Here is a 24,608-nt window from a genome sequence, read left to right on the forward strand (position 1 = left end):
CATGCCAAGTCAGCTTTCAGTGGGTGAGCAGAATTACAGGAAACAAATCACCCACTCATGCTAGTTTTTGTCATAATCACTGTATTTTATTCTGTGGTTTGGGTATGTGAACAACAGAAAGAAAACTAAGACATCATCTTGGTCCATAAAGTTCCCAATACAACTGAAACCTGTGACACCACCAGCCGTTTCCACAGAACTTCCTCAAATCCTTGCAGCCCTAACTCCACTGCAAGAGGAAACCATAATGCTTCAAAATGGTGTGAAAGTTATATCCAGAAATCCAGCTTTAAACCAGGGCCATAAAGAAAAAGCATGATGAGCAAGTACTTTGGATGCACTCTGACAATCAGTGTTACAAATTATTTCTTTGGTTCAATTCCTTATTTTCTTCTGTCTACCAACAGCATGATATAGAGATTTCAGTTCAATCGGTGCAAGAGGAAAACTGTAGCAAGAGGAAAACTGTAACTATATTGGTTTTAGAGTTACAATGTACCTGAATGTATTGTGCATTTTACTTCTTCACCAAAAATTTGGTGATATCACAGCCAAACTTTGTAGCTAAAGACCTTCTCTTCAGCTGGCTTCTTTCCTTGGCCTGTTTTGCAGTTCTCTGCAAAAGAGAGAGACAGCTCTGTTCAGTGAGTATTGATACTTAGCAGCACCATGCCTAGTGGAAAGCATCAGCCCACAGTTAAACTCCAGTCTAACTTTACAGCACACAGCATAATGAAAGGCAAATGTTAATTAAAGCAACATTTTCCCAAATCCAGAGGAAACTGTCATATTGTAATAGTCTAATGCTACCTTTGCTATATGGGAGAGGCTGTGTGCACTGGGGTTCTGCAGCTAGAGGGAACAGGGCTGAGGGGGAGCCTAAGTGCAGTTTCCCCTGCTGCTCCCTGTGAGAGGGCCAGGATTCCTGGCTGCAGCCACTGACCTCCCTGTGGCAGGCTGTGCACAGGGTCTGAAGGTTCTCCAGAGAGCACTGTCCTCCTCCACTGTACACAGGCTGGATGTGATCCACCTGCCAGAACTGCCCTTCCGCCGGGCTCCGGATCATCTCGTTCAGCTGCAGCAAACAAAGGACATGGCAGGGTGAGACACTCCTGAACCACATGGACATCCCACTGTAGGAACACGGAAATTCTGGGAACGAGCTTGTTATAGTTTTCATCAAGATAAAGCCAGCCTTGGCATTTTTTAGTTACTCCCACTGGACAAGCAGTAGCTGTAAGTAGCTGGCATGTTTTCACCAAGCCTAAGCTGTACAACCAGCTGGGGCTGTACATCCACCCCTGCTGAATCAGAGCTCCGCTGCCTGTGCCTTTAAGAGGTGCAGAAGGCAATGGGATTTAGTTAATTTGATTGTTTTTAAGGACTTGTTTTTTCTTGTTCTCATGTTGGTGCTAGGTTACCTTTCTACCTTAAATCTATAAGAACATTTTTGGCTGTCTCTGAACTCTCAGTACACAGATCAGCAGTTACTGCTTGAACCCCAGAACCACTACCTGTGCAAGGGGAAGGTGAGACATCCAAGAGCTCTCCAGAAGCTGCTTCCTCTGGCTCCTGGGTGCATCCCTGACGCTGAGATAGAGCTCCTGGGCGTTGTGCTGGCAGCCCTGGCACACCCCATGCTCGATCTGGAACACCTGGGAGCGGAGGTAGCTCTGGCTGGAGCGGATGGAGAAGTCCTCCTGGCAGGCAAGGCAGCAGAACCGCGTGTCCCAGGGGCTGGCTGGGGAGCCAGGCTGGGGCTGTGCAGTGGGCTGCTGGCAGCTCAGACACAGTGGGGTCCCCTGGCTGTCCAGGGCCTGCAGATACCCTTGGCTGAGGGAGGAGCTGCTGCCTTCAGCCTGCCCGGAATAGGCGGAAGGATCATTTCCAGCTTCTGAAAGCAACCTGTTGGCAGAACAAAGTACAGCTGTGGGTAAAGGATGTATTCAGCTGCCAAATTCAGGGGGGGTTGATGCACTGTGTATTTCCATTTGATATCTTTTATGTTCTGAAAAATTTTAAGTGAAATAATACCTTGCTCAGATAGACACCTGCACAGTGCAAATCCTTTACTTGGTTTACATTTCCACTTCAAATTTGGCAATATAACAAGGTACATTTTTCTTCTGGACATCTTACTACACTTACACCTGTACACTGAATTTTAGCTGAAATAATGCTGTGCTCATAAAGAAATGATGATTTCTATCAGGCGTGTACACATAAAAAAATGTTTCAGCCCCCTCTTTAATAGAAGTAATAATGGAAACATCGTGGCTGTTTCTCTACACAATCTTCATGACTGCCTATCGATTTCCTACTCTAAACAAGGCAGAATACACACTGCTTGATTAATAAAATTTTTTAAGAAGGCAATTTCCATTTGGAATTTTCACTTCATTGCTTCTTTTTTTAAAATTCTGAGGCAAAATAGAAGCAAATTCTGTGTCCCTAATTTGATGCTGACCTCACAGGAGGGCTGAGCTAACATTATTTTCCCTAACTGAATCATGTAACTACTCTCTTGTTTTGCTTTAGTCAGACTCAGTTAATTAGCAGCTCTGTCAGCACACAACAGATGAAATCTAAATTGTTATAAGAATAAAACAGAGCTCATTAGCACTACAGCAAATTTCTTATCTAACTACTGTACTTCGGCAAATCGGACACTCATAGCAAATAATTTTACAGTCATAAAGAAAATGTGGCAAAAGAACTTAATCATCCTACAGCATGAATAAACCTACTTTGTGGATGGTTCAGCAGCAGCAGCTCCTTTGCCCAGAGAAGCCCCAGATCCTTTGGAGATGAGGCGAACGCTGCCCCCACTGCTGCTGGCCTTGGAGAGCGAGGCTGCTGCCACATCCTCCCTGGTCACATACCTGAGAGAGTGACAAATCCTGTCACCAAAGGGAACAATCTCCCTCAAGGAACATTCACTCTGGGCTGCAGCAAGATTGGCACAGCATACACTTTTCAAACATTCCTTGTTTTCTGGATAAGATGTGAAGAAAGTTTGGGAAAACCTACCTCATATACTTCCATATTAAATAAAATACCTTTCTCTGAAACCAAATTCTAACCAGCAAACAGGTAAGGTGATCTGTATATAACAAAAAGTGACAGCAATTTGGTATTGCCTGACAGTGAAACCTGAAAAGCATTTTGTTTCAATTAGGTGAAGTTGCTCTGAAGGACTCTTTGCTCCATTACTTATGTTTGATCTCCTTCCTTTATTTTCATGTGAAACCCTGTAAAACACAACTGCTCATCAGTAAAACTTAATATTGCTTCACTGTGATCATTCTTCCAGAAACCACTATTCAAACAACTTCTCCTGAGGACATCTCTGTACTGAACATCTGCCAAATCTTCTACACCACCTTAGAAGGCTGCTGTAGGTCCTGGTAGGTTTTCTAACACCATTCATTTTATGGAAGGACACAATCAGGCAAGAGGTTAACAAACACTACCCTCTGCTTCTTGTATTACTGGAATTACAAACTATTTATTTACTTAATTCTTACCTACAGCCAAAATAGAGTCACGCTGAGGAATGTAACAGTAGGGTTTGAGGGGAATAAGGAAGTTTTAGATGGTGTGCAGAGGCCTCTTGGAGAATTAACCTGTAGCCATGACATGTTCTGTGCAGAGCAGTGACAATTATTGAATGACCAGTTCTGACTCAGCATCATTCCACTGAAGGTCACATTATATAAATCAAACTTCCTACAGCAATTACTAGGAGTTAGAACCAAACCCCACATACCTCTTTGTGCTGCTGCCCACTGACTGCTTTTTAGACAACTCCTCTGCAGCATGAATAGGACTAGAGAATATCTGACCACTTTTCCTGACAATCTTCTGTTTCATTGCTGTTAGATGAGTCCATTCTTTCACAAACCTCAGGATCTGACAGAGAACATGACTGTCAGCAACAGGACAGACTTCATGCAGAGTTACTTATAGTGGAACAGTGCTATGGATTTGTACACTCAACACTGGCTGGAAACAGCTCCTACAGTCAGAGATTTGCCTTCAGGTAACTCTTCATACCCTTTTCCCCCTGTCTGTGTAATCCCCTCAGGAGCTGCTTCACACTAAAGATCACTAAGGCATCTCTCCTACGAATTTAAGTTCCAACCTTGTTGGAGAACCTACAAAAAGAATCCATTTTGTTCCTACATGATGGTTTTCTGTTTGGAAAATCAGATTTTAAGTTAAGCAGATAATATTTCCCATCCAGTTTAAATCTGGATTTCCTTACTTGAGTACTTGAGTTTGCAATGTTCTTCTCAAACCCCATTATGAATGGGATCTTTATTCCTAAATTAACTGAATGTCTCAGTGGAGCTGTGCCTGACAGTGCTTTGAAAATTGTTAGCAGACCAAAAGGAGAGTGAGAATGGAGGCCTGCTCAGACCTGCAGCTCTGATACAATCTAAAACATGCTTTTTATAGGGTGCTCCATTTAATTCATAACATTTAAGAAGTTATTTTGTTGACTTATGAAAGTTACTTACTAATCCTGTAAATGAGAAATTAAATGATGCCTGGTTGATTCCTTCTACTGCAATGTGAACAGCAGGCACAATAATTTGCCAGAGAAACAGACTGCATAGTTAATATTCACATCAACATCTACAGGATTGCTTTGATGAAACTGTGTCTATATCCCAAGGCCTGGAATTATTCTGCATTTCTCGTATTAAAAAGTAAGTTAACTTCCTGTGCATCAATTATATTGCTGTGCCAGTAGTATTTGTTCTTACCAATGCACGATTTTTTTTATTCTGGAAAGTCTCTGGTAAATCTTCCCAGTTATCCAGCTGTATGTCCAGTGGAATGAAATTATGATTCAGTGGTTCACCATCCTAGACAAGCAAACAGTTTTGTTTACAGATGCAGTGTACCACAATGTAGAAAAAATAATCTGTTTCAAGTGAATTCTCCTCCCTTCCTACTAAATTTAGTCCCTCAAGGTCAAACTTTTCCAGAACTAACAATAAGGCACAGAGATAACAGCACAAATGCAAGAAGGATGATTCATATTAATCTACCTAAAAGTAACAAGGCTGAACATTTTAACTTTTAATAGATCTGACTTTTTTCTTTGCAAATAGTTCAGACACACAAACTGCCTTATATTAAACTGAAATTGCAATCCTCTTGACTGAATTCTAAGGGAAATAAATGACTGGAGATAGGAGAATGTTACTTCATTACAATTTAAAATAAGAATTCTTGAACATTGTTTATCATACTTCATTTTAATGTCTGAAGAAGTTCTCCACCTAATTTTTAAAGAAATAAGTTATCCCAGTGGGTAAATATGGCCAAGGAACTTACTGATGATTCACAAACATTCAAGAGAAGGAATTAAAGCAGAATTCCCTCACCATTCAGCAGATCTTGTGCAGCATCTGGCATAATGAAACTCTAATCCCAGCAAAACCCAAACCAGACAATTGTCCAAAACCCATCCAAAATCTGTCTTTGCCTGAATAAAGTGTGTAAAGCTAGGCAGCAGCATACATTGTAAGTACATTTAACAAGTTTGCAGATACAAGAGGACTTTCTGACTCCTTTTGACTTTTTCCCATCTGTATCAGCCTAAAAAAATGTCTTATCCCAAAGACTTGCCCTCAGTTATCTGTGCTGCTTTAGTGGCACCTGAATACACTGATTCACTCAGTAATTTAAAGAAATCTTTCCAGTGAACTTTCCTATCACTGAAAAGAAGAAATTGGCAAGTCCTGACCTCCCTTGAATAATGGCCTGGAAAATTCCCAGCTGCTGGTTTCTGCATCCCATCACCACTGCAGGTTAATGATAATGTGCTTTATTCAGGAAGTTACTGACTTACACACAGCACTGATGCTGAGCTTTCTGAAAATGTGGTGGCAATATTTTATTTACTTATTGCATCAGGACTTACTGTCACTTTTTATTTGAATTTTGAATGTTATTCTATTGAAGTTATTTTGTGATAAGACACTGTAATAATAAAAAAGGAATCTTAAACAAGTGTCACTGGCATGTCTAACAGATGATTTAATGTATTAGCCCAATCTTGTAAGACAAGAGAAATACTGGAAGTTATGTATCTAGGGAATTATTACTTAATTCCATTGAGAAAAAGAACTAGAATGATAAACCACCTTAATTTTGTATATTTCAGCTAATACAAGAGTATTGATGCTTTTACATAAAACATAACAAATGAAAGCCCACAAACATTTCATAAGGCAACATTTGACTTTGCATCTTTAAAATGACAATTACCATGCATACTTCAGGTTTACCTTTGTATAGAGGTGGATTCTGTCAGTATTTCTGCTTGCACAAAACATAAGCCCATCATATATTTGGAACATGTCTGATTTATCTACAAAAGAAAAAAATGTTGGCATTAAAAGGTTTGTCTTCACTCATTTCATTCATTCATTCTACTGTGACATTAAAAATAGTATTAAATATCTAATTCTAGAACAACATAGTAAGATGCACAGCTCAAGCAGCAAACTATTAATGTATTTGTGTATTTGATTTTTCTGTTTCTCCTGAATGACCCATCATCTGTTTTGGCTGTGTCTGTCCTGAGCCCCAGTAAATGCCCTGAGTTCCAATAAAAACATGCAGATTCCCAGCTGCTGGTTTGACACAGTTCTGAAGTCAGTCAGCTCTGGTTTGATGCAGGAGCTGTGTGGAAAGGCTGGGCTTATCCAGCATCAAAATTCAAAAAATGGCCCAGGTTAAAATGAGAAAGTCCCATGCTGGTATTTGTACTTCAGTGTTTCAGAGGTGAAGGTTTTTATTTAAAAGGCGTTTTTCATGCCAGAGCCATTTAACTCAGTTTCACAATGGGACAGAATTGTTCTTCATAGAGTCCCACTTCACCTTCTCCACACTCCTTTTCACTTCTTTCCTTTTCAGTGCCAACAGTTCCCTGTTCTCTGATATCAACAGATTGCTGGTCCCCCGCTTCCCCCAAATCTTTCCTATCTTCAGCACTGCACTCTGCTCTTTCTCCATTCCTCCTGGGCTCCTCTGACACTCCTTCCTCAGTTTGGCTCCCAGGAACTTCACAATTTCTCTCACCTAAAGGCAAAGAAACAGAAAAAGTGATGATTTGTGTTACCTGACAGGTACCTAATAACACATCTGGAGACAGGACCATGTCACTGAAATACAAAGAAATGGCATTTCGTTCTCTAATATTGTTATTGTGCAATCATATAGGAAGCTAGAGGTAACTTTAATACTAAGAGAACAACACATGGAACAAAGCTTCTGATTTATGTAATCCCATGCACCCAGCCTAATGTCAAAATATATATGTAATAAATAATGCAGTTAGCAATTCTGTATTATATACAGTTACTGTACACCATAAACACACAAAGTAGTTTTCCAGACATTGATTTATAGCTGTGAAATTCAAAAGTTGTCCTCACTTGAACAAGCCCAGAGATTTAAATAAATAAAAAGACAAGTAAAAAGAACCTTACCCCTGCCTTTGCAACTGAACTGACAAATATGGGCATAGATTTATAAAAAAAATTTCATTAATTTTCCAGATAGCTTAAATAAATTTAGTAAAAGAAATCTACTGTGAGCAGCTGGAGAAAGAAAAGCCTTATTTTCCAGATAATGGCTCTCATGACAAATACAAAATGCTCAAGCTAATAAAACACCAATACCACATTGCTTAGTTTTGAAAGGTAAACAAAAATTTTGCTGTTTAATTGTATTTAGAATAACCATAAACCTCAAGGAAGAGGAGAAGGACATTTGCTGCAAATAAACCAGAGGTTATATTCTTCCTTATGGAATTTATATCCTGTTAAAATTTTATGGTAATTTTTCACTTGTTTCAAGTTAGGCTCATGTAAAAGATCCCTGGGGAAAGCAAGACTAAGGAGGATCACTTGAGGGGTATTTGTTCATGTAAAGACACAATTCTTCATATTTTGCCTGGACTTCTGTGTAGTCCTGTTCAAAAAGACTGTGTTTTCTGCAATGAAAAATGCATCTTTTCCTCAGCAGCACTCCTCACTCACCATCACTGCCCTGGGGGCAATGGCACATTTCACAGTAAGGCAGCAGATCATTGTTAATGTAAGTGCAAGCACTGCAGTGCCAAACTTTATTTAAAGCTGTACTTTCACTTGAAGCATTTAAGTCACAAGGACAGAGTTCATTGGTTTTTGCTGAAAACAAAGAGGGCTTTTTTCCACTCGAAGATGTTTTCTGTTTATTTCTGGAGCTGACTGGGGTAGATCCAATTATGCTTCTTGCTCTTTTGGCTTCATGTTCACAAGCATCTTCATCATAAATTGTATCCACCTCACTTATCCTTGAAGAATCCAGGCTTTCATTGCTCTTCTCTGCATCCTCTTCTTTTGTGACTGCAGAAGATTCTGAATCATTCTGTAGCAATTCATCACCAGAAAATCTTTTGCGTTTCTTCTCCGTGGAGGATTTGGGGGAAAAGAAGGAACGGATGTCATGCTGTTTGTCCTTTTCAAACTAGGGAAGAGGAAAGGAATACAGAATCACAGAATCATTTAGGTTGGAAAAGACCTCTAAACCCCACCTATGACTGCATCAGAAACTGTTAAGCAAAAGAGATCTTTAACAAAAGATAACTTTAGGAACAAAGAGTGAGCAGAAAAAGCAACTCAACATTCCTCTCCTGATTTCAGAAAAGTATTTTCAATATTCTACTGAAAATTCTGAAATAGCACTACCAGGAAACAGATACACAGAAGTGGTAAGCTATGTGCCTTTTTTGAAGATGCCCATTTCAAGGAAAGGCTTTCACACACTGTTTTAAATATCAGTCAAATTAATTCAGCACAGTTAATAAAAATGTCATTTAAACAGAAATTACTTGATCTTATCTGACCCTGAGGTAGCTCAGTCACCTAAACATAAGGACCTATCAGAAGATGTAGATTACATTTATACCCAGCACAGCATTTTTCCCAACTTATTTTAAGTTTTAAATTGGAATTTAGTTTTTCCCACTTGTTTGGTGTTTCTCTGTTAGTAAACTCTGAACTGCACAAAAAGGTAAAGCAAATGACTGTTATAATGTTAAGTGAAAGAAAACAGAAAAAAAAAGTTTCAAGTCTTACATGTGTAAATAAAAGTTCATTCTGGGGATCTTCTAGACATTCATTTGGAGTCCAGGTCTCTGCAAAACTCAGAAAGTCCCATTTTTCCTTATCACCTTCTTCAGCCTGCATTTTCTCTTTCTTGCCATTCAAGGTGCTGCCTGTGACTTTGGCCTGCAGAAAGACAATAACGGTGAGTCCTGTATTTAGCACATTACAACCAGTGAAGCTGTACACAAAATGTCAATTCTTATTGAAGATAAAAGAGAATATATACACTGTGTGTATCTCTAGCAGTCTTAACATGTTTTGCTTGGCACATGGAGACAAATAAAGGGAGAATTATTAAGTGACAGAACTTGTAAAGTAAATTGTTGTTGAATTACTGAGCCCCATCTGTGCCATATTTAAGGAGACTCAAAATGCACCAGACAAACAGATTTTCTCACAAGTACCTACAGGAAGTTGAATACAGAATTTCCTTCCCCAACTCAATGTCAAATACAGTTTACAGCTCCCAGATTATTTAAGCAATGATTGTTTTACAGCAGGAGAGTTACATGGGCAAACAAATTGGTTAGCAGTTTCTCACTACAGTAACTCATGGACACAACCCAACTGAACCACAACAACACAGGGCCAGCCAATTGCAGGAACCACAACCATAGGCTGGCATTGGCATCAGGATAAACGCTGTGTAATCACAGTCTCAAATGGCTCTGGCACCTGGTGTTTGAAAGGCAATTCCTTCTACATTGACACATGTGGCAACAGCAGAAAACAAGAGTTGACAGAACACAGAATAACACACCTCAGTTATCACACAGCAAAATGATTTTTCTAAGTCTTGTGAACTTTTAAAAATATTCCAAGTAAGTAAAAAAGGAGACTGTAACTAGTCCTAGCTTTAAACTGACAGAGGGCAGGGTTAGAGTGGATGTTAGGAAGAAATTACTCCCTGTGAGGGTGGGCAGGCCCTGGCACAGGGTGCCCAGAGAAGCTGTGCTGCCCCTGGATCCCTGGAAGTGTCCAAGGCCAGGCTGGACAGGGCTTGGAGCAACCTGGGATAGAGGAACGTTTCCATGTCCTTGGCAGGATGAGCTCTAAGGACCCTTCCAAACTAAACCATTCTATGATTCTAAGATTCCTGTCCTACCCACAATTGGGTGATACTTGTGGAAAATGGCAACAGAAAAAAAATCAGTTTAACCTTGGATCTACCAAAGCAGAATTATCTGAGAATGCCTTTGCCTCTCAGAAAGGAAGCTTAATTTAAGCACAACATTCATTCCATTAAAAAAAAACAAAACAAACCCACAAGAAATTCAAGCTGTTACGAGTGAAGGGAATGCCTTAAATCTGTAAACTGAACAACAGCAACAAAAAGCTAGAAGGTAAAACAACCATCTCCTGTGGATATGAACCATCGCATTCACCTTGGCAAAGACTCATTATCTCTGCATCTTGAATGAAGAACAAAAAGCTAGGAAAGACTAAATCAGAACAAACACGACCATTTTGATGATTAGCAATTGTAGGGCTATCAGTTTGTCTTAGACTAGCAGAGGGCTCCAGATAAGCATCTTCTGTTGCCATAATCCCAGCGAGCTCTTGACCCCTTGGCCCCACTGCACACATACCTTGCGGTTCAGCATTGCCCACATCAGGGTGTCCATGGTTCCCTTGGCAATCAGGAAGTGAATGTTCACAGAGCTGCACTGCCCAATGCGGTGTGCTCTGTCTTCTGCTTGTTTAATGTGGCCTGGATCCCAATATAGTTCAGCAAACACAACGTGAGTGGCAGCAGTGAATGTTAAACCCTAAGCAGAGGAAGTGGATGCATTTAAAAAAAAAAAAGATACCACACAGTGATTATCTGAAGCAAAGAAAGCTAAAGGTTTTACAGGACATTTCAATATGGAAATAAGAGGGTGGTCAAGGTGGTCCTCAACAGCAGATAGGCTTTTTATACTGATTTCCTCCTTGGGCCTCAGATTCAAAAAATACTTCAATATTGTGCAAAGACTGCACATTGCTTTTCTTTATGGAAGTAACATCTATTTCTTATTAATCAAGTGCTTTTAGAGAAATGGAGTTGTTCTAATTATTCAAGAATTAAATGCTGCTGCTTATCATCATTTTGCTCAAGTAAATTCAATAAAGGCTCAAAACTGTGAACATGATTAGTGCAAAGAAATGAACACAGGAGTCTACAAAGGACAAATTGCATGAAGATAAATTGCCTTCAGTTAATCACTTCAGTCATCAATGATTTCAGCTATATTGTTCAAGAGTACTATTTCACATATTTTGTTTTTTGCCCTACCTGACCAGCTGCCTGAATACTCAAAATAGCAACCCGGGTTTCAGGGTCCTTCTGAAACTGATTCACCAGGTGAATCCTCTCCGCAGAGGGAACACTCCCATCGATTCGGATGTAGCGAACCTGAAACATCATAACAGACACAAAATTACATGTTCAGTATCTATTTTCACACCCAATCCCCCTCTGTCCCCCCCCCCGAAAAAATACGAAAAGGACTGTTCTATTCCTGTCATGGGGATCAGGATACATCAGTACTCTTTTGCCCTTTGATTTAAAATTAAGTCTCTATTAGAGAAGTGTAGACTTTGTATTCCCTGTTTACAAAAGTAAAAGACAGAATGAACATGGGCTCCTAAAGTGGAATATTACACAGAAGAATCTGGAATTTCCCTGACTCTATTTATTAAAATTCCTAACAGTTAAAAAGAATAAAAATATAAAATAGCAAACTTAGCCACCATTTCATAGCAATAGTTAAGAGTCCATGATCAAAGTAAGGTGAAAGCTGCTGGCAAATATTTTTACTGCTCTGAATTAAACATCCAGGTGAGATGATAGTGTGCTGTTAAAACCCAAAAAACCACAAGCAGAGTGGTAGAAAAACTTAGAAAACAGTTGCCTGCAACATTGATTTTAAAATAATAATAATAATAATATTAATAAATTAGTCATACCAGATACAAGTATGTTTACATTATCCTTAAACACAAGCCAGTTCTTCAGAGCCACACAATCCCTTTTAATCCCGTGGCACTGATCCATATATGCATAAAATCCTTCCATTCCTGTACTCGTGTGCAGCTCTGCTGAATTCAAACACAGCTGATAGACATTTGTATGAGTGAATTTAAATTAGTGTGCACATCTGTTAAGCCTTTACCTTGCTCTCTATCACTGCCTCTGTGCAGGCTTGCAGCATGCTCAGGTGATGGGCAAAGACAAGGAACTTCAGTTTGTCGTTGTCAAGCATCATTTTGATGTAGTCTTTGACTGCTCCTGCCTGCAGTAAAGAGAGTGTTTTCATTAGTGACACACACAAAGTGTTCAAAAAGACAGTTTTTATTTTCATGTCTTTCAATTCCTTGTAACACAAAAAGGTAGATTTCCATATCTTTTGTTATCCATGTAAGACTTTATCAAACACTAATATTGTCAAGAACCAAATTATTCAGAATTATTTTGTTTAAAAAAAATACCACCACTCAATCTCTTACAGAAACCTAACTTACTCCTTCAGAGAAAAAAAATCCCAACCATTTATCCTCAAAAGATCATACAATTACATGGCACTTCTTCCAGATTAAGATGTAGATAAACCCCCTTTTGATTCAGACATCATTATCTGACACTTTAATCCATATTTGAGAAAAACAAACATATTTCTAACAGACAAGGTAATATTTAATCAGAACTTTTGCATCCACACACATAAAACCATATATCAAAACTGAAAGAAAAATTTTGATATGTTCATGATACCATAATCATAAAATATTGCTCTACTTAAGCATTCACAGCATTCATTCTTCTATGTCAAATGTAATTTTCAGTATTACGAAAGCTATTTAAGCAATGATGACAGTTAATAACCAAATTTATCAGTGATTAACAGTTAATGCAATACACACTGCAGTCATCTTCAGATTTCTTTTTTCACTGTAATGGGGTTCTGTCTATTCCATAAACATACAAGGCAAAAGAGAGTGTTTCTCCATGTCATGATTATAAAACAAACCAAATAACCTCATCTCGTGTTCTGGCCAATAAAACCAATTTTATTAGGTTAAAAACACACACTGGGCAATTTAGGGATATTAAGGGAAGACTTGCAGGCTCACCTTGGCAATGGCTGTTTCCTTATACATGCGTGTGATCAGATTCATGACTTGAGAAAAGTGGCTCTCAGTGGCATCTGAACTCAGATTTCTCATTAATTTCTCCCACTCTGCAAAAGTGGCATTCAGATTCTAATTGGCAGAAGAGACCAGGGATTAGATACAGAGCATAAAGCATGTTCCACCTCAACAGGTCTGTTTCAAGTGTGAAATGTTTAGGAACTTTGGAGAACTCTATCAAATTTGGCTAAAAGTAACTGTAGTATTCAAAATCTACGGGAAAAGAAAATTTGCTATATGAGTGTTCTTTGTGCTATATTTTAAAAAGAATAAGAGATACTCTGCTTTATATTCATGCAGTTTTTGTAATTACATGTAATACAAATGCCTATGTAAAAATACATATCCATACATAGGTATTTCCATTTACTAACAAATATGTTTTTAGCAAAAGTGCAAAATTTACCTTTGCTGCAGCTTGTGGGAGGTCAAATGGAATACGCTGCCTGACTTTGGGAGGCAACTGAGTTAGGACATCACTCTTCAGTCTTCTGATCATTATTTCACTTAAAAGTTGATGTAGTTCCTCTAAGTTTGAAGCTCCTCTACAGTCCCATTGCCTTCTTTTACCAAAAAACCTAAAAATGATAAATCAATACGGAGTGTAAACACAAGATCTTCCAAATTCAGTACAAATCCTCCGAGCATAATTAATTTTAAAATACACTATTGGATATGAAATTGTGCTTCAACTTCCCAGCAGCCAGCACTGCCTGCAGGAGGTGCTACCCATCACCTGCACACAATCCTCTGTCTATTCCCAGCTCCCCACACTTCCCCCTCCACAGGAAGCAGAACATTCAGGTTTAATTTTGGAACTCCTGTTTCAATGGACTAATGAGAAGAATATGCCACCATGAGAATATTCTTTATTATATTACGGACAGGAAAGCCATCATGAAAAATGCAAATATCACCATCAATATTTCTTTCTTTCCCTCCCTAAGAATTCCTTCTTAGTTACTGCCAGAGACAGGATTTAAAGCTTAAGCTATCATCTTTAAAAGTAATACTATTTAATGAGCATGGTTAAATAGAGGAAGAAGGTTTAACATTAAGAAGCTAAAGGCTGAAAAGAGAATTTATTAACTCGGTCTTCCTTATTCCTTCTATGCTTTGCTGTTTTTGAGGAAGTGCTGCAGCAGGAACAGCAGCTTTTCTCTGTCAGCATTGCCAGGAGACAATAAAATAATGAACATAACAGATTTTTCTGCCTTTGGAGAAAAGCCCAGGTAGCACTTTCCATGGCCAGAAGAGTGTGTTGCAAGCATGTAATTTTTATTAAAAAAACAAGCAAATAAACAAAAAGCCACAAAACCTCCCACAGTCATTTAGAGATTTTTTAAGCCTTACTGACTTTTATCAATAGTGCTTTAATTAGCTGAATTAGCTGACTATAACAATTTGGGAAAGGGGCTGAGGGAGTCACTTCTGCACTGGTGAAGTGGGAATGGCACAGATGGAAGACAGCAACATCTTTTGCTCATATTCCTTTCCTTGGTCTATTTATATGTCTGTCCTCATAAAGACCTCCTTCCTCCACCCTCAGCATTGGGGATGTAACAGAAATGGCAGGAAAAACCTCACAGAAATAGTATGGATCTCATCTTTAAAACAGGTGTCTATGGACACCTAAGTAAAAACCACCCATATTTTCACAGAAAGTGCTGCATAAAATAATCCTATCAAGTTTATTACCACAGGATGTTTTCTTTCAGCCAAGTCACAAAGAAAAAGTTATTCATTGAAAGCTTGCCAAACCCTGAACTTGATTTTTATTACATTTATGGTATTCCAAAAATAAGATAATCATCTATGATTGAGTAGCTAACCATGCTGTACCCACGCACACTTGTGGTGTGAAAATTACAGATGCATTCAGTCAAAACACCATGGAAAAAATAGCATTTCTCTGCCTGAAAATTAGACAGTGCTCTTCCATGTTATTTGAAGTTAAATACTGATAAAGCACATATGATGGAGGGAGAAGAACAAGTTTTATGAAAATGAAACCATGTAATTATTACTGTAAAAATTAAAGCTAAATGCTAGTCAAATTAGCTGACAAAAATCTGTTATTTCGAATACATGCAAAGTTGTAGATATGAAATTTTTAGCTAGGACAGTCAGCCTGTGAAATACAGAGACAAGCACTGGATTTTTTTTCCCACCTAAGTGTGGTGAGGTAGCAAAAAACCTGGATCCCATAATAAAGAGAGACATAAATTACTACAAGACCACAAGCTTAAGACTGAGAATCAAAAACTCCAGTTCTGAAGGTAAAACCTCCATAACTCATACTAACAACAGTAAATGCATAAATAATTTTACTTAACAGAATGCTGGCACTTCAACTTTATTTCAAACTTTTACAGCTTTAATTAATTCATTTAATCAGTGTCACCCTTTTCCCAATCCTCTTTGAAGGAGGAGATGGTACTGACCTTGGGTTTCCAAGCACCATGGTGTGATACAGCAGTAGAGGTACTGCCTACTGATTCTCTCACTTGGCATGACAAGAAAAATCAAAGACACTCATAAGAATATAAATAAGCAAGCACAGTAATACCTGACACGAGCATCACAGTATTTTTTAGCATATTCAATCCAAGTTCCAAATCTTCTTGGAAACAGTGCCTCAATCTGCATGAAGAGCTGTATAAAAAAAATGAAATGGCAAGAGTGAAAAATTAAAACTTGCCTGCAAGTGTAAGACTATTCAGAAATAATTAATACATGGTTCTTGTGTTAAGTTTACATTTCATATTTGCACAAAACCCACACAGCTTGGCCCACATGCAAAAGACATTCCACAGGATACAAGAGTCTTCAGAGAGGATAGTTGTTGGAAGCCCTCAAAGAACAGAGCACTAGAACACTGTAACAGCACTGACAGCTTGGAAAAGATTCATATTGGACAAGAAAACATGGATGAGATGAAGTTATTCCTAAAAATACAATTTGAATCATTTGCCAGCATGGGCTTCTGCAAAGCTTCAGTGCAGTTATTGCATGAGTGGCCTGCTTCTTAAAATACATGGAAAACCCACTCAATTCTTAAGTTCTACTTCAAGAAATGGACAATATCAATATAGAACAGAAATTTCACAGCTTTTTTCCCTGCTGAGTAGCAGGACATAAATACCAGTTTAGATGACCTTAACCAGGAAGAATCCTACTTTACAAGCTGTTATACTGTTAAAGCTTTCTGGCTTCTGAGATCATTTTCTATACATTTAAAGACTTTACACAAAGATTCTGCTTATGATGCAAAACTGATTAAAGACATACAATGCTTTTCATACTCTGCCTTATAAACCAGAGCAGAACCTCAGTATCACTAAAAAAATGTCTCAAATAATTTACCATTTGGTCATGAATTTCAATCCTATTGCTGTGATCAAGGACAGCTTATGTGAAATTTGTTTTAAAGACCTTTAACAATGATATTGGTCTCAGTATCTATGTACTATTTAAAGGTATAACTCTTTCTAACTTGAATTCTTTGTCCAGGGTTGGTTGAAATGTCTTTGTACGGGAAGTTTTATAATTATCCACACCCATAAATATAAATATTTGTCTTAAAGTTTTAAGTAAGTACTCATGATATACCAAGCCCTTTCCCATAATGTGGATTTCTTCCTCAAGTTATTACCTCTTGGAACAAATTAAAGTCCTAAAGGATCTTGGCATAAGTTCTACTTACACAATGAGGAATTCTGAAGCACAAAATATTATTTATATAAATCTTCTAAGTTCTCTGAACACAAATCAGCTCTTACATTTCATTTTCCCCCTACATTTGATAAATAAAGCCAGCTGTCTTGGGTTCAGTATAAAACCCAAGGACGTTTTTGTTACCTCTCTGCTCCTCCTTAATTCCACATGCAGAACTTCTTTCAAAAGAAAAAACTGTCTTTCTGGATGTGCAACAAGCACAGGCTATATTTTGTTCTACTTAAGTGAACATCAGAAATATTCAAAAGACCAGTGATAAACCAAGGGCTTCTTTATCACGTGATTTAATAGAAGTTCTTTTCTACCAAAGACTCCTCCCCAGGAGAAACAAACAGTTCTCTACTTAGGCTCTTCATTTTCTGTTTCACCCAACAATCAGTCTGTTGCAAGCAAGATTAATTTCTTACAAGAAACACTGTCTCAAGTCACCTGTGAACCAGTTTGTAAAATCAACTCTAACAAAAAGACATTGGTTTAGTTTTTTATACTTGTCCTTCCTGTAGCTAGTGCACTTTCTGATGTCATAATGCATGTAATTGTACATATTCAAAAAACCCACAAAACTCTTCATTTATTACTGTTACCATCCTTAAAAACAAACCCAAAACAAACAAAACACAACATGGCAAATACCTCTTCAGGTCTTCCTAGAGCAGGAGTTCCAGTAAGAAGAACAGCTCTGAGAGCTTTCTGCACAATTGGCAGTAAAATCTTGCTGCGGGTGGCATTTCTGGATTTCATATAGTGTGACTCATCAATCACAACTACCTTGAAGTTCTGCCTGTACAAAGCATCTACCAAAGTCTGGGCATCAGATGTTAACAGCCCATACCCCAGAATTGTTACTTTGCTGGTTGATATTCTCCTGAAAGAGAAAATCCACAAGTTTTCTTAGTAAGTTTTCCTTGTTGGGAAATTAATATAGCAAAGATATTTTAAAATCTAATTTCAGAAGGTATGCATGTCTCCTTTTGGATTGACTGACAAGTGGGCTGTCAGGCTAACAACAACAGCTTTTGGTGTTTAAAACATCTCACACTTATCAATCACACCCATTTCATAACCATTTTAGAAGACACACATTGCATTTCAAAAGAATTTCGTTTATCTGGCTGCATTGCTTCACCCTGTGCTCCTTTCCAGGGAGATCCCATAGGACAAATCCACTTTCTGGACAGAAAGTTACATGCAAGCGAATATCTTCATTAGCACCCAAACACCTGCAGTAATAATGTCTCTATGCAAGTTTTCTACTGTTCTGGGTACAAAGAATCTCCTCAGCAGCAGCCTGAGAGGATCAACCAGATTGTCCCTGAGTATTTGGGCACTGTGAAAGCACAGTCTGGGCTGAACCTCACCACCTGGAAAAAACATTCCTGTCAGAGCTGTTATCCAACTTTTTTGCTCAATCAGAACAAGAAGAAAACAAAAAAATCTGGAAGCAGGGGATCAACACGGCAGAGGATGAAAAACTAGTATTTAACTGAAAATGAACTTTTTATAAGAAACTTATAGATGCACAGGTCTGAGGCAGAAATTGATTTTAAAATCACTAGAGAGCACTGTGGCCCTTCAGGAGCCTTTGAGCAGCACAGGAGCTCTTAAAGCTGTTAAACAAGGCATCAGAACGAGGGTCATAGCTGGTCTCCCCATCTGTCAGACACCACTGCTCTGCTGGCATTGCTTCTGTTTGTTCTTCAGTAGCAAGAGATCAAGAAACCAAGCAAGCTCAAGTTTCCCTGACGATTTAAGAGGCAAAAAGTAAATGCACCTACACATTCATTCCTCTGGATATGCAGAGGTGCAGAGTGGTTTGTTTGAGCACTGTGGGCACTGCAGACTCTGGCTGTCACTGTACAGACAAATGGAGCAACCAGGAAAGCAAGAATTTCCCTTACCCCCTTTCTGAAGGGTAAATTAAAAAAAATATATAAATAGAATAATTTATTTTAGTGGAAACAATTTATTCACGAAACATCCATTTTCAAATTTGGTCAGAAATTGTAAGAACCTAAATTGATGCCTAAGGATATTTAAACCTGTTCTAATCAAGAAGTTAAACAACACTCTTTGGTTCTTGAAGTTTTGAAGAACGGCAAAGTATTAAACTGAGAGGAAGCAAAGCTGAACATATGGAAGCAGAATTTTAACAAAATGCCATACCAATTTTGGCACTTTCTTGCAAATGCATATAACACTTTTTAATGTTAAAATATTAATTAGTTCAACAATGACCTCATTTGCAGCTAGGAAGCTTCCTGGGAGTTGAATGAGCAGAAACTCAAGTTTTATCTTTCCTTCTTTTTCAATAAAAGTATTAATGGTTAAAGTCTACTCCTTTAAAAAATCCTAAAAGAATAGAATTTCATTTGCCATTTACTCTTCCCATCACTTCCCCTGCTCCACATTTTCCCTTTCTGCATTCAGCACTACAAGCACTGAATGCTTTTTAGATAAATACCTTTAAAAAAAGCACCAATTTTAGTTCCCATATTCCTATGGTAAACTTAAATTTTGACTATCAGTAGGAATTACCCTCCAATGAAGCTTTCAAAATGCACTGTCAGTTGGATTTCTGTGGTTACCAGGAAGGCTCCAGGCAGCACACCTTGGCAGTCAAGTCATTCTCTGATACTCCCAAAAACATGAAGATCAGTCTCTCTCACACTGAAGTTATAACAACTTCCAAACATTACCATAAAATCAACCAAGTCATTTACAGTAAAGCAGACTAAAAAACACCCTTGCAATTCAGGGTAATAGGAGAGTTATTCTAACAACACCCAAGACAGAGCCTCTCTGATGAATTCATGCTATTAAGTCTAAAGATAGAAAGCGTAGGTCACGATGACCTTTTCCGTTATTTAGGGATTACTTATTCGAACTTACAAATTTTCTCAGTGCGCTAAATAGAATTTTAGCAGTAATTGCTTCCTTATTTTGTAATGTATGCCAGAAGTTCTCCAAAAATGTTTCACAGAAGCTAATGAATTCATCAGAGTTGAGAAATAACTGTGTATGTTCAATTTGAGACACACTGAAGTAATCAGATTTTCAGGAGACAAGCATTTGCTACTTTGCAAAGAGCAGATCTCTCAACTTCAGAGAAAATGAGTAACTACTGTAACACAATAACAGAAAACTGGGAGGAGTGGCTGATATCCCAGAGGGTGTATCCAATACCCCAGAGGGTAATGAGTAGGCCTTTCTAGAGAAAAATTACAAACTTTACTCACCCAATATCAGTTTTGTTCTGAATGATGCTAATGTCACCTGGAGAGAGTTCTGGAATCCACTTCTCCATCTCATCCACCCAAGGGTATCTCAGAGAGGAAGGCACTACAATTAAGAGAGGCCATTCATTTTTATAGTAATATGAAATGGCAATTGCTTGAATTGTTTTTCCTAGCCCCATCTGGGAAAAGAAAAGGAAAGAACAACATTAAAAACAGAATATACGTTTGGAAAACAGAATATATGAATGGAAAGCATATTCCATTCAGAAGAGCCCAAAGGAATTTGCAAAGACAGAACCAAATAAAGGAAGCCAAGTCAAAGAGCTACTTATCAAGTATGTATTTAATTATCACTGTTACCACAGATCATCTTTTATGAAACAAGATGTTTCTAGTTAAATGCATTAATACATGTGTTATATCTGGTTAGCTCATCAAAGACAAAAGAAGCATTTCCATTCATTTCAGAAGGTTTTCGGTTCAGGGTCTTAACAGGATAGACTAAAAGGATCAAACTCTTTAATTTGTTAGGCTGCCAAAAATATTTTTAAAAAACTATGCAAAGTAAAGAAAAATATAGGATGCCTTATTACAATAAAAACAACAACTTTGTCCTACATTGCACAGGCAAGTGAAGAATAAAGACCTGTGGGAAGAGCTCTGGTTTTGACCCTGTGGGTCAACAAAAAGAAACTTCTGCTCTGATTCACCAGAGCTGATGGCTTCTCTTTGGCCTGTAACACAGATGAGAAAGCCCACATAGTGAGAATTCAGATGTACAGACAAGGGAAGATTCAACACACATATTTGTATTTAACAGGAAAGTACTTGTTTCATATTGTCAAGGTGGGAACGTTTCCATATGTGAATAATCACGGCAGCAGATGATTGTAAGATTCAGAATTTAGGGTTTTGTTTAAAAAATACCAACCCCCACCCCCCAAGATTTTATCAAAGAAAGCAGCATTTTCTCTACTTGTTCATATAACAAGAGAGAGTTCCCAACTCCAAGCAGATACTGGCCTCAAAATACTCTGTGCAGGTTTTCCATGGAGTCCAGTGGATATTTGAGTGGATTTGCTGCTACCTAACTACTCACAATAGTGAGACATAAAACAACAGTTTGCATCTTCAGTATTGAGTCTAAATAGACTGATGTAATGATATAATGAACAGACTTCCCAGGTATAGAAGAAAACATAATGAATTTTTCCACTGTTACTAGAAAGAAAAATAATTGGAGAGCTATTGCAATACTCAGTTTTCATTCAAAATTGCCAAGTTTTCACTGAAATTTTCCTGCAAGCTCCCCTTGTGTCACCAGTAGTGCTTAGGCCAGCTGGAAATAAATCCAAGTGAAAAAAAAAAACCCAAAAATAATATTCATTTTTAGTTTGCTGACATGGCTGCCTCCCTAACTCAGGCTGTGCAGTCCCTGGTGATAATCCAGGCACTGAGTTGAAATGAGTATGGAATAAAACAGATCTCTTGGCAACAGCACACCCAAGGGTGGATGTAGATCCCACAGAGCTGACCACCAGGCTAGGTCACAAGAGTGTGAGACACTAGGAAAATATTATGGACTTGAGAGTTACTATGCTTTGTATCAGAGTTCTGATATAAACCCATCTTTCTCCATCATGGAAATGGATGACATAGAAAAGCTGAAATTTTGGGGGAAAAATGTTGTCTCTCCCCACTCTGAGAAAAAATGAAAACATATGTGTAGAATAACTTTCAAAAAATACTGTTATTATCTTACTTTAACCCTTACATAGTTACACAATCCAGGGATATGAACAGTAATTCTCTGATCTTGAGTTTTCCTCCATAACTTCTTTTTGCATATAACCTCACAATACTGATATTTTGTTTTACCAACATTGTCTTATTTTAGAGACAGGTCAAAAAGCACAGGATACCCATCACTGCACAATACTTCCTTCAGTGCCACACCTACTGTCATTACAAAATATATGTGATTTATTTGGAATATATCTTCCAGGACTTTCAATTGCTAACATAATTATATACTGTTCATTTTCTAGTTCAAGGAGGGAAATAAACTTTTTCAATAAAAAAATAGTCACTGCTGATATTTGATTTTTCCCAAGCTTCCCTTTTCTCTTCCCCTGAATACTTGTGTATTCTCCACAGTTCCCAAATATTTCACATTCTATGCCAGGATAGTTTATCTCCAGATGTAATGAGATTTTTATAGTATGAGGAGATGCTTAAATCCCAATAATCCATCTCACTCTCCCTCCTGGTGTGTCAAGAAAACACAAATTAGACTTGGGAGACTACAGCAATTCTCTTTTTCAGAAAGGTTTTATAGTGACAACACATCAAGAACATTATTACAAAAATGTTTCATCTGTGGAAAGAAATGCTGGACTCAGATTTCCCCAGAATGAAATATAACATATATTTTCAAATGTATGGACACAATGAATTTTACTATTACTACTTGATTAATGCACTTCAAAAAATTCATCTTTGGAAACCATATCTGTTAAAAATCTCTTTGGCCAGGAATGTCTAATAATCCATTAAAAATAGACAGCTATGCAATTACAAAGAACTTGAAAAAAATCAACTGAGTCAGTGTTTTTAAAATGTAACAATACAGGAGATTTAACCTACAATTAAAAGTAACCTTTTCGGTTTTCTCAAGGATTCTTCTAAACTTATGTCAGGTTTTAATTTTTTCCTCACTTAGGTATTTGCAGAGTATCTGCTGACTATCACAGGAATTAGGCTTCTTTCATTGCCAGCCTTTCTGCCCACACCTCTCAAATAAAAACAGTCACATCTGCACGAAGTGCATTAATACCAGAAAAAATGGTGTTACAGGAACAGGAGCATCACTTACCTCATCAGCAATCATACACCTAAATGAGAAACAAAAACAGAGGGGGGAAAAGCAGAAATTAATACTAAATATAATACATACACCAATACTTACAAATTGTTTACTTTAATTTTAAATTCTGATTTACTGAACCAATGAAACGAATAAAGGTGACTTAATTCCTCCAGATATCACCTACAAAAAGTGAATTTGGTATGAACTTGAAAATAAGTATGACAATTATGCTAAAAATGTTTATTCAGTTTGCTGGCATTACTGCAGAACTTGCAATTGCAAAACTGAATTGCTGCTTAGGTCCAGGGATAGATTAATTGTAATTATAAGAGACACTTCCAAGGCAAGAAGTGCATCTTCAATTTTTTGTCCTTCAGAAAGAACAATGTTTTTGCAGCTTCATGATTAAGGATTATTTATATGTCAGAGTGATTTTAAAAATGTGTTTTCCAGAGCTGTCACATTTGTTTTGGAATAGAAGCAGACACTCCCTCTCCCCCACCAATTGTACCAGCTAAAGTATTAGAAAATGAATTTGATTTTTTGCCCATTTTGGAGTCACTTGGCAATGCCACTCTGTGTAAAGACAATGACAACTCCAAGTCCCCATTCATAAATAGTGAATCTGTTCAGCATATTTTCATTTTCTAAACATTAAATGCCATCTTTGATGTGATTTTTAAAGGTATTTTAACCATTCTGTGATTCTATATGTACTCCTGCATTGTGTAACTCAAATATAATTCTTCCATGAAGAAATGGGAAAGGTCTTCCAGCCCTTAGTGTCTTTAACAAAATTTAACACAAGATATAAGCATCCTGTATTTTGATACAGAAAAATCTTTTCAAGTAACACAAAACTGCTTTTTCAGTGGTAGCCACTCTGAAGTTAGTGTAGCTGGCCAAAAAAAGATAGAATGTCTGATGTTTTCAGAAACACAGTATACTGCTGTTTGCTCACTCTACCTGCCAGTATAAATTCCAGTATCTACTAATTTCATCAGTTTCTTTCAATTGAGGTAAAAAATTAATTCAAAATTAATTCTTATACAACTTAATTTTTTATAAGTAACAAACCATCTACTTGCAATTGCTTTGCAAACCACCCTGGCTCCCAGCTGTTAGGGATGGAGCAATGAAAACAAAGGAAGAAAATATAACAAAACAAAGCCCCCAAGTCTGCACAGATTTACAAAGGAAAAAAAGGCAGGAAGAGAATTATTTTTAGTGGCAACTCATGACTGTGGGGCCCTAATGTCTGTGATTTGCAGCTGGGCAAAGACATTTATTTGCAGACGACTAACAGACAATTCTAATTTTAAAATAATGTCAGTTTTTGCTCAAAGACTGATTTTTTTCCCCATTCAATACTCATTGTTAATTGCTTGAAAACTGCAGTTTACAAAACAAGTCTTTCTTTTT

At 37.7% G+C, this 24,608-nt stretch overlaps 1 protein-coding gene across 4 annotated transcripts in view; it reads right to left on the reverse strand.

The window, feature by feature from the left end:
- Positions 1 to 64: 64 nt before the first annotated feature.
- The window catches only part of ZRANB3 (zinc finger RANBP2-type containing 3), a 41,350-nt gene continuing 16,806 nt past the window's right edge, over positions 65 to 24,608 (reverse strand). For 3 of the 4 annotated variants that reach the window (XM_085067089.1, XM_085067088.1, XM_085067090.1), the window contains exons 3-21: positions 23,193 to 23,211; positions 20,318 to 20,496; positions 17,715 to 17,946; positions 15,913 to 15,998; positions 13,750 to 13,921; positions 13,287 to 13,415; positions 12,329 to 12,448; positions 11,449 to 11,568; positions 10,763 to 10,942; positions 9,144 to 9,296; positions 8,064 to 8,532; positions 6,901 to 7,101; positions 6,306 to 6,388; positions 4,773 to 4,874; positions 3,770 to 3,912; positions 2,748 to 2,882; positions 1,515 to 1,905; positions 944 to 1,075; positions 65 to 616 (exon numbers count right to left, since the gene is read on the reverse strand). In XM_085067089.1, the coding sequence (XP_084923215.1) occupies positions 518 to 616; positions 944 to 1,075; positions 1,515 to 1,905; positions 2,748 to 2,882; positions 3,770 to 3,912; positions 4,773 to 4,874; positions 6,306 to 6,388; positions 6,901 to 7,101; positions 8,064 to 8,532; positions 9,144 to 9,296; positions 10,763 to 10,942; positions 11,449 to 11,568; positions 12,329 to 12,448; positions 13,287 to 13,415; positions 13,750 to 13,921; positions 15,913 to 15,998; positions 17,715 to 17,946; positions 20,318 to 20,496; positions 23,193 to 23,211 (3,145 nt within the window). In that variant the 3' untranslated portion in view covers positions 65 to 517. The remainder of the gene's footprint in view (positions 617 to 943; positions 1,076 to 1,514; positions 1,906 to 2,747; positions 2,883 to 3,769; positions 3,913 to 4,772; positions 4,875 to 6,305; positions 6,389 to 6,900; positions 7,102 to 8,063; positions 8,533 to 9,143; positions 9,297 to 10,762; positions 10,943 to 11,448; positions 11,569 to 12,328; positions 12,449 to 13,286; positions 13,416 to 13,749; positions 13,922 to 15,912; positions 15,999 to 17,714; positions 17,947 to 20,317; positions 20,497 to 23,192; positions 23,212 to 24,608) is intronic. The other variant, XM_085067091.1, reaches the window with a different exon arrangement.

The sequence above is a fragment of the Lichenostomus cassidix genome, chromosome 7, assembly GCF_008360975.1.
Source record: "Lichenostomus cassidix isolate B80296 chromosome 7, HeHo_3.0, whole genome shotgun sequence".
Lineage (NCBI taxonomy): Eukaryota > Metazoa > Chordata > Aves > Passeriformes > Meliphagidae > Lichenostomus > Lichenostomus cassidix.